This window comes from Esox lucius, chromosome 16, assembly GCF_011004845.1.
Source record: "Esox lucius isolate fEsoLuc1 chromosome 16, fEsoLuc1.pri, whole genome shotgun sequence".
Classification (NCBI taxonomy): Eukaryota; Metazoa; Chordata; class Actinopteri; order Esociformes; family Esocidae; genus Esox; species Esox lucius.
In genome coordinates, this window is record NC_047584.1 from 23,198,963 (window position 1) to 23,208,814 (window position 9,852).

The following is a 9,852-nucleotide window of genomic DNA, read 5'->3' on the forward strand; positions in this document are numbered from 1 at the left end:
GTGCATTTGGATGTTGTTTGTTTCCTTTAAAATCTCCTAGCTTCAGCAGTACTGAAATTTTTTTCAAAAACAAAACAAATCCCAAACTTTCCATTGACCCTCTGTATGACATTGTTTTTAAATTCCCACACAGCTCTGCTAAGCAGGAGAGTGGAGACAGCAAAAGACACCTTCCAGGGGCCACAACAATGTTAACTTCATGGGCAGAAGTAGAATCCCATGAGGCACCACTTCATTTATTTTTATTTGATTTTAGGAAATTTCACGCAAAAGAACAGAGCTTTGCCTAATTATATGCAGTTGTTAATGATTTGAAGACATGACAAAAAATACCAAGACGATTACAATTTCATACAGGTTATTATTTAAAAGTGAAACATGAGTCGCACTGTCCCAAGTGTTTGCTGAAGTTGATCATTTTATTGATCACACTGCCACTACTGATCACACCGCGATTCTCTGGAAGTTCAATGCCTGCTTATGTTATACTACCAACCTGTGGCAAGAATAGGCAACACTTGGTCCGAACTATAATCTGCACTTAAGAAAACGTAAGACACGTCGTTACTGGACTATGCTGATGAAAATGATTAGAAGAATAGCTCAGGTCAAAACCGGCATTGTCTTTCATAGAACAGCATCCACGCTTCCACGGTCAATGTCCATGTCTTGTTCAGTCCCACTGCAACCTGTCAGTAAAACGATAATATGAACAGGTGTTTTTCTGCTCTTACTTCCTATTGTCCTTGCAGTCTTCTGTCTGGGCCTCTCTCGCCCTTCGGTCTGGGCTGGAGTCAGAGAGGTCGTCGGTGGATGTGTCCACAGTGTTTTCACCCATTGGCTCAATCACTGGGTGTATTGGCTGGCCATCTAAACGGTTCTCCGCTACGTCTGTTTCAAACTTCTCCCCTCCTTCTTTCACACTCTCTTCATCCTCCATAATGAAGAGGTTCCTCATGGAATCTGCCACCTCCTCTCTCAGCTCGTCTTCAGATTCCTCAAAGTTCCTGAGGAGGAACATTTTTAAAGGAAGCTAAAGTTATCTGTAGTAGGTGCACAACCCTGTCTGTGTGTGTAACAGCCTTGCATCTCACTCACGTGTCGTCGTCATCCGACCTGGGCTCCAGGCGTTCCTCGTCCAGATCCACATCGGATTCTTTATCCTCCTCCCCCTCTTCTCCATCCACTACCTCGTTCTTATGCTCCTCCGCTACCCCTTTCTCTGGCAAGGGTTCTAAGAGGGAGAACCAATGCAGGGGATCTGTCCTAACTGTCCTAACCTTGCATTGATTTTCATAATTACAAAGACTGCACAGGAGTATGTTTTCATGAATCAGTCCCTTTGGCGGGGTAGATAGATGTCTAACCTGGGGTTTGGGAGTCCAGAGTGGTAGTTAGCTCAATCTGGCCCAGGGCATGGAGCAAGGTATTTGGGGGACCCTCTCCCCACTGTCTCCTCACCCTTACAGCCTTCCCCTCTCCCTCCTCCCATTCTGTAGTTCCCCCTGTTGGAAAGAGGAGAGCACAGCACTGACCCATTAGAATGCCAACATTAAACCACTGGAAATGGAAAAGCAGACAGGTGTCCCCAAACTGACCCAGTTCAGGCCCGGTCATGGTGGTACACGCAGATGACACGTCCATCTCAGCCAGGGCGTTCAGTAGGGTCTGTGGTGCTGCCTGGCCCCACTCCTTCCTCACCTCTGACCTGGGTATGGCGTCAACCTGCCCCGCCCCCAATCCTGCCCCAGACCAATCCCTGTGCCTCAGCTCCTCCCCTTCATGGAAGCTCAGGGCCTGGTTCAGTGGGTCTACTTCCTACACACACACACACACATCAAGTGTGAAATGCATGAGAGTCCAACGTTACACACACTGTTGGCATGGACATTCTCAGGCAACGTGATGACATCTTTTACCTCTTGCTCATCTTCTTTTGTGTCATTCACTATTCTCTTGTCATTCTCCTCTTTCTCTTCATCCTTTTGAATACTTTCATCGTTTAACCTGATCTCAAACATAATAGCTTTCTTTTCTTTGTGCTTCTTCTGTAGTTCTCTCCTCTCCTGTATGGTGTCCTGCCTTATCTGTCTCAGGGCTTCTTCAATGCCCTAAATGTTGCAGACAGAAATGTAATTGAGCTGAAATGATTATTTCTGGTGCAAGACATCTCTGTCCTACACAATCCATTTATATGTGAGTGTTGGGGAGTAAGTCCTACCTGGGCAGGTCTCTTTTGGTCTCTTTCCTGGTCTCTTTCCTGGTCTCTTTCCTGGTCTCTTTCCTGGTCTCTTTCCTGGTCTCCACTGTGTGTTGGTGGCTCTGTGTGTTTGGGCTTCTCTACCAGGTATGTACCTGGTTTCACCTGAGGCTGAAAAGATAAGTCTGTCCTTATATCAAGCAGAGGCTTGGTTTTGGTATTAGATACTGTATGTAAAGTAATGTTAATTAGATATGTCCCTTCGGATATCTTCAGAAGGGGGCCACAATCTCCGGACCCACCATACCCCTGTCCCTAGTCTTATGCTGCATCTTAGCCCTGCTGAATCTTAGGAGGACCTGAGCCCCTTGGACCATGCCTCAGGACTACCTGGCCTGACGTCTCCTAGATGTCCCTGTCCAAAGTCCTCCTGGCTGCGTTGCAGATTTAATGGAGGGCGTCTTCTCCAGGTGACGCCTGCTGTAACAGCCCAAAGCCCACCTGGTCATCCCTGTCTTTGTCAGCCTAGTTCTGCAGCTGATTTGAATTCCTCCACCAGACTCTGCATACAACCTGTCTGTATTTACTGAGCCGGTGATCATCTAAACGTCCAAAAAAGAATGATGTGGCCTAACAAGGTGATGTACTCTTATAGTCTTCACCCGCCACTCCAGAAGACAACTAAACAGTCATCTGCCTCCTCTCTAGGTTTCTTCCTAGGTGCGGACTCTGGTTATTCCTAGACATTTCGTGTTGTTGCATGCTCTTTATGTTTTCAGTCTGGGTATCTGTTTCAGCACTTTGTGACAACTGCTGATGAAAAAAAGGGCCTTATAAAATAAAGGCAATCTGAAAACTTTGATGAAAACATGTTTTTGTCTTTACCTCAGCTTCAGCTCTCCTTCTGATATCTCTCATCTCATCATAATATTGTTGTCGGATGATCTGCAACTGCCGTAGATAATCCTACACAAACATGCATAAATGAACCTGTAATCTTGACAAATCACCAATAATTTGCCACTTCTCTGCCTCACAAACCTGCTGTCCGTCTTGCTTCCTGATCTGGGGTGTATGTTGTGGTTCAGGACGCCCTGCCCCCTGGTCCTGCTCAGCCAATCTGTACCGCCCAGCGTCTGCTGTGGAAGGCCGGAGGCCCTGAGGATCAGAAGTGGAAGATTCACGAGACAGATTTATATACTTCAAAATATCTCAGCAGCATATTTTCTTTCTTTTTTTTTACATTAAACAGCTGTTTCAGAGTCATGCGAACTGGGACCCACCAGCTGTTTCTCTGCCCTCAGCTTGTATTGATTTGCCTCCTGCCTCCTCTGGAGGTATTCATTACGAGCGGCAGCCACTCTGATGGCCAAACATACACACAAATGCACACACGTGAACAAAAACCTGCCAACTCTGGACCTCACAAGGACCAGGCTCGAAAATCACTTTATACTTCCATTATTACGGTTAGGCTTGACCCAGCACTCACAACTGATAAGGTTCTGGGCGGTACTCATTGTTATCACAGTGCTCCACAGGCATCTCCACAGCAACCGGGGGAGGATGATAAGGAGGAAGAGGAGGTGTAGAAAGAGGAGGTGGAGGGTGTCTTCTCTGGATGGCGTCCAGACGGGCATGGTAGTGACCATAAGGGTTGAGTTCGGCCTGACCGTTCCATCTGGAGTCCTGTTGACCGTACAGTTTGACCTCTTGAACCCGTGCTTGTGCTGCTATTGGCTGAAACGGCTGAGCAACAGAAGTAACGTAAAGATGGCTTTGAAAAACATTACCAGGACTTCATGTGGTATATTTCTGGGAAAGGGCTTTCATGTGAATGCGTCATTCTTCAGCTGCAGTGGTGAATGCTGTCCCTTGCCTTTGGCATCACGTAAAAACACTTAATATGACTGATGATACAGTTACTTTTCAATGTAACTTTTGTAAGTACTCCATTTACCAGTAAACACCAGTCTGATTGGTCATCACACACCTCCATCAGCCACATCAGGAAGCTCTTTTTACCAACCCAATAGATGTCTACAAAGTGAGTACGAATCAATGCGTTCTGGTCCTTGTTCATTTTCACAATGTAGATCTTCTATTTTGCTGCTCTACATTTTTTTTGTGCATGTTGTTAACCTCCTGAAAAAACATCAGCGTCTGCATCGCTCAGTCTGAGTGTCTAAGGCGTACAGCACCTGTTACAGACCGAAGAAGCATAATAATAGAACTAAAGGTATGGGGATATCAGTCCCTCTCAATGTGTTTAAACACACATCATTGCAGCATATACATTCCACACACCACCCCAAACTAGGAGCTCATTTCTATGTCTTATGACATGGTCTGGGGATGTACAAATCTATTGAATATCTCCTTTTGAATGTTGGAAAGGGATTAAAGCATGCCATCTATAGATCAATAAAAAAGGAGGGCTATTAATATCATTTACAAATATAGGGCCTTCAGTTTTGTCAGTGGTGATGCTGCTTTGACAATCAGGCTTTAAAGCTGTACTAATACCCCAGCATTCTCTCCAGTAACAAAGCTATTGGGTATGGAGGCTCTATATTAAAGACAATAATTAATTATTCCTTTTTGAGTACATCAAATCTAAAGGACTCCGTTGATCACTTTCAAATCCAAAGTGTAATTTGTTGTAAGTCAATTTAAATGAAGGAAATGTGTAAATGTGTTGTTAAAAAATGAATAACCTCACATTTGGTATACAAGTACCAGGGTACAGAGGGAGTAACTGCAATAGAGTGGTGCTTTATACAGGTGTGTTACTTTGTGCTGTTGCATGACTCTGGCAGGGGGTTTCCACTCTGGTTTTGGGGGCTGTTTCTTGACAGACGGCCCAAGCTTCATCCGAGGGGGAGGTCTCTCTGTGACCTCACCTTGGATGACTCTTTCTAGACCCGCCCCCCCAACACATGAAATAGGAGATTATCAAAAGCTATTAAACCAAAGAGTAAAAGAAGGCATCATTATGTAACAGGAGTCACATAACTGTGACGAAATCTAATCATTGCTGTTCAGCTAACACACCCAGTGTCAATGTGGTCGTGATATCATGGCATTACAGGTGCCAGAAAGCATCCAAAGACAATGTCAAGTCCCACGCCTCACCTGATGACTGTACCCTGAGATTATATGGCTGACGTCAGAGTATGTGATTATATGGCTGAAATTCGTTGAGAATCTATGAACTGGCCTCAGGGTACAGGACTATTTGACAGCTGTACCGGAGAGCACGCTACAATACAAACCACCAGGGGGTGATATTGGCAACATTTCCCCACAGTTTCTGTTAAGCCATTTTATGAAAGTCGGAAACTTTGTTGTTGGGTAATGTGTGTTGAAACAGTAAAGGGCAATCATTTGAGAAAGGGGAGGTTTTGACCACAGACAGCCACGCTGATCTTTCAGTCTCTAATATGTGTGTGTGGATGTGTGTGTACCTGAGATCTGTGCTGGTGCTGCCTGTACTCTAGCATGTGGGTCTATAGCAGCTCTCTTCTTGTGCAACACTGTATGGCTAAACTCCTCCTTAATCACCTAGAAATATCCAGAACACAGTGAGAACCGCACCGGATACACGTAGGCTAACACACTCACAGAACCTTTCACACGGCAAGCTAACAATATCAGTTCTCGACAAGAAGTCACATGTCTTCCGCAAAGTGGCATCGTGGGATTGTGCAAGCTTTGTAAAACCCTTTCCCCAAAACAATATTTCAATGTTGTTTTCTTAGGTGTAGGTGATTATTGCCGACTTTTCTGCAGGTGTCAGTGATTATTATTATATTATTATTATTATTATCACTGACTCACTACTGAAAAGCATTGGAAAGGGAAGGGCCCCCAACGCCTTCCTTGGTTCCCTCGTTACCTGTGGATCCATGTGTCTGCTGATCCGTTTCTCTAGGAAGGGCCGTTTGAGGACAGAGGTGACGGAAGGCCGGTCTCGCGGGCTGACCTTGAACAGCTGAGTGACCAGCAGGCGCAGCTCATAGGAGTAGCGGGTGGACACTGGGTTGTAGCGCCCCCTACAGATCTTCATCACCAGCTGCCTCAGATTGCTCCCCTCAAACTGCAGGTGGAGAGAAACACTTGAGATGTGTGTGTGTGTGTGTGTGTGTGTGTGTATGCGTGAATGTTTGTGTGTGAATGTGTGTGTGAACGCGTCACGTCATGTGTGGCAGTGCTTACTGGATGCCGGAGGGTGCAAAGTTCATACAGGACACAGCCCAGAGACCAAACATCCCTGAGGAAGACACAGAACCAGTACTATTTAAAAACGCAAAAAGGATATCTTGCAGGCGTGATGGTGGTGAGGGACAGAGAGATTTTGATGAATATAATCATGTAAAACCATTAGATAGGTGCAAATAGAAGGGGAAATGGTACAGAAAACCTATCATTACACAATGGCTGTTGGTGACAGTGAAAGTCAGAAAAGATCCTCTCCCATCCAAGCTAGTGTGACAACAGCCCAGTCCATCCTGGAAAGCAGAACAATGGCATGGAATCGCTGCAGTCACATGACTGATTGACCAAGAACTGACTAATGATTTACAGACCCTCCTGTCTGCTTGTCCACTGTTTACACAGCACACAGTTAGTACACTACTGTAGTATCCTATCCCTTTTCATTACAGTTAGTGCTCCAGGTATACTTCTGGGTCGTCTTAACATAAAACAGATTTATCCTGTGCACCAGCTAGAACTACCATTGCTCACAACCCCCAAAAACATAGAGTTAAAGCTTGCTGTTCACTTCCCTGATCCAGAACTGCTCTTCATTTAATGATGCACTTATTAATGACGCTAGGGACTACTGTAATAGATGTTACCAGATTAATCCATGAACCATATCTTGTCTGTGTTTTCAATACAGTACTTCAACATCCGATTTTTAGACCACTTCCTTATTTAGTGCATAACTTGTACTTTCTATTTCATTTTTCATTTGCTGACTGGTTGCCTGGTTTAAAGGGGTTATTACTGGAAACCAAACATTTCTATGATGAACATGATAAAATAATTCAAATATGACAATAATGGGCAGACCTTTTCACTTTTTAAACCATGGCGAAAACCTTATTTTTTATCCGTCAGCAGAGCATAAGGTCTCACCAAATGGATTCTCAGGATTTGTGTTTCTGGTGATGGATTTTCCACAGTTCACAAGGAACCCCACCTGGATGTGCGGGAACATGTCTAAAAACGAATTTAAAAGACGGAGCTTCCAGCAACCTTGAAGATTTTATGAATTGTTCAGTAGATTGCGCTGTACGGGCCATTAGGGTACACTGGCAGTTTGCCTTTCCCAGAGGCTGTCAGTGTGAGAGAGAAAAATATGACATGGATGATACAGTAACGGTACATACGTCTTGTTGTTGTACGGTCTGTTCTCACAGATCTCAGGAGACAGATAGTATGGCGTCCCAACACAGGTCCTGGCTAGCTCCATCGTACTAACCAATCACAATCAAACAGAAACGTAAGAATCACGAGCCAACACAGAAGTGAAAGTAATATAATAACAATAATTATGATTTATTCAACCTCTATAGTGCTTTTCATTCCACGAAAAATCTCAAAGCATTTGCAAAATCATATACAGTGATCCAGATTTTTTATTTGCATGCCAATGTTCTCTTCACACCTTATTACACTGTAACAGTAGTTGTGCTGGCTGTGGAATGTTAATAGCAGAGTACTAAACACACTGACACTATGTAATCAGCAGCTGTCCTAGAAAACATCCCAGTAGCCTCCTTCTTAGCTATAGGACTCCTCCCACTATCATATTAACTCACTTGTTTAACATTCTTGCAATGCCAAAGTCTCCCAGCTTGGCTTTCATCCCATTTTTGGTAAGAAATATATTCTAAAGGAAACCAGTGCAAAAAATAAAACAATGATCAGAGTTGATAAACTGTACTGGTGCCGATATCATTGTGGCTTGGATTACAACAACCGTTTAATACCTGTGCTTTTATATCTCTGTGCAAAATCTTTCTGTCGTGGATGTGCTTCAGTCCCAGACAGATTTGTACGAACCAATCCAGAATCTAAGAGTGAGACAAAAATGTGTAACAATGTGTATCTCAGCATGAGTGCACGTGCGCGAGTGTGTGAGTCAGTACCTGCTCTTCAGTAAACAAAAGACCTCTTTGCATACTGATCTTCTTCATCAGGTCACCTCCATCACAGTACTCCATCACTATGTAGAGGCTAGTACTTTCTGTTTCGGACAGAAGAAACACATCAATATCACAGTCCTCCATCACCATGTACAGGGTAGTACTCTCTGTTCAAACAGATTATCACACACAGGAAGACAGACAGACATTTTGACTGGATACAAACCCTGAAATGATTTAAAAAAGGTGACGATATTTGGATGCTTCATCTTTGCAAGCAGCGTGACTTCCTTATTGGATGCTTCCTTTTCCCTTGGTGACATCTATAAACAACAAAGACCATGGAGATATATCATAAAGCATTCCTGGCCAGGCTTACTTACAGTTTGTTGTGTAGGGGCTAGACATGGTTTTCGACAGATTTTTTGATTTTGTTTTGATTCAGGAAACCAGTTAAGGACTGGCACTGTTTGGAGTCATCTTGCTAGTCAGCTTGTTTTTCACTTTTGCTGATCACCTCATTGGTCCGAATGTATTTCAGCTAGACAGGGATCACTAGTATGTTTGAGCTGGTGGCCCAGTGCTTCAGTTGGAAGAAGAGATAAGGAAGGAGATTAACATCTTCAGTTTCAGTTCAGAAGCACCATGGTTAAGTCAATAGTTGGTACCTTTCTGAGACTGATCTCTTTGACCACGCATTGGCTGTCACCACCATCGTCTTTGTACCTGTCCTGGACCAAGAAGGCCTTCCCAAATGCCCCTTCTCCAATCTGACGGACAAGCACATACTGGTTCATAACACCACACCTGAGGACAGAGCAGGAGAAATAGTGGTTTTGAAAACACACAGCTACCATCATCCACATACAATTTTAAGTGTCTCGGCAAATGAGATACTGTACTAATAGTGAATATACACTTTAATGCAATTTCAGACTCTTGGGTGACTTCGACTTTAGCTATGCAATTATAAAAGATTTCATACCTACATGTGACGTATAGGCAGTACTGTAAATCCTGAGGAACAGTGATGGCTGAGACAGATTATAAAGTCGGATATCCCCAAAATGTCGCTAGCCAGTTACCATGGTGACAGATATACAGAGAACCAAATATTCTGCTATTCTGCTTTCTTTCACTGAGTTTTATTTAAATTAAAAACAATACAAAAGCACTACTTACCAAAAGGCAACGACCCTTCAAATACACATTTTTGCGAACACTGTTTGGTAACGTGTCGCTCAAAAGAGTTCTCAACTGAGAAGTATGTTAGCAGGTCTTTCCGAAACCTAGACTCACAAAAAACAAAGGTATTGTGGGACTTGTAGGCAAATAATGTTTGGTGTCATATTTCACCACAAAAGCAACAAAAAAAAAAGCGTTCCCCAGCTCAGTTGTCAGATGCTTCATCTGTCATCAACTCGGACTTACACAGACAGGAAGCTATATTAGGTGGAGTCGATACATATAAAATACATACAGACATAGTAAGAT

At 43.7% G+C, this 9,852-nt stretch overlaps 1 protein-coding gene across 5 annotated transcripts; it reads right to left on the reverse strand.

Moving 5' to 3' along the window:
* Nucleotides 1-341: 341 nt before the first annotated feature.
* On the reverse strand, nucleotides 342-9,668 carry LOC105016320 (serine/threonine-protein kinase Nek5). Of its 5 annotated transcripts, none has more exons than XM_010880057.5 (21): nucleotides 9,541-9,668; nucleotides 9,027-9,165; nucleotides 8,585-8,681; nucleotides 8,362-8,459; nucleotides 8,203-8,286; nucleotides 8,032-8,102; nucleotides 7,600-7,686; nucleotides 6,419-6,473; nucleotides 6,099-6,299; nucleotides 5,668-5,764; nucleotides 4,994-5,118; nucleotides 3,693-3,949; nucleotides 3,484-3,562; nucleotides 3,242-3,358; nucleotides 3,086-3,166; nucleotides 2,222-2,371; nucleotides 1,920-2,111; nucleotides 1,599-1,818; nucleotides 1,368-1,505; nucleotides 1,099-1,234; nucleotides 342-1,007 (listed from the first exon to the last, which is right to left on the reverse strand). In XM_010880057.5, the coding sequence occupies exons 2-21, from the start codon at nucleotides 9,153-9,155 to the stop codon at nucleotides 731-733; spliced, it is 2,691 nt and encodes an 896-aa protein (XP_010878359.3). In that variant the 5' UTR covers nucleotides 9,156-9,165; nucleotides 9,541-9,668; the 3' UTR covers nucleotides 342-730. The 5 variants fall into 5 exon arrangements, with proteins under 5 accessions (XP_010878359.3, XP_019910305.3, XP_019910304.3 ...); XM_020054746.3 differs by having other exon boundaries at nucleotides 9,027-9,128; nucleotides 9,541-9,667; XM_020054745.3 differs by lacking the exon at nucleotides 9,541-9,668 and adding an exon at nucleotides 9,348-9,489 and having other exon boundaries at nucleotides 3,693-3,889.
* Between the last annotated feature and the right edge of the window lie 184 nt (nucleotides 9,669-9,852).

What these genes read in the sequence shown, in the direction of transcription:
- LOC105016320 (XM_020054744.3), bottom strand. An exon ending in TTTGCACCCTCCGGCATCCA is followed by an intron (nt 6,300 to 6,418) that starts GTAAGCACTGCC and finishes CTCCACCTGCAG; the next exon opens with TTTGAGGGGAGCAATCTGAG. An exon ending in GAGTCATGCAACAGCACAAA is followed by an intron (nt 3,950 to 4,993) that starts GTAACACACCTG and finishes TCTGTTGCTCAG; the next exon opens with CCGTTTCAGCCAATAGCAGC.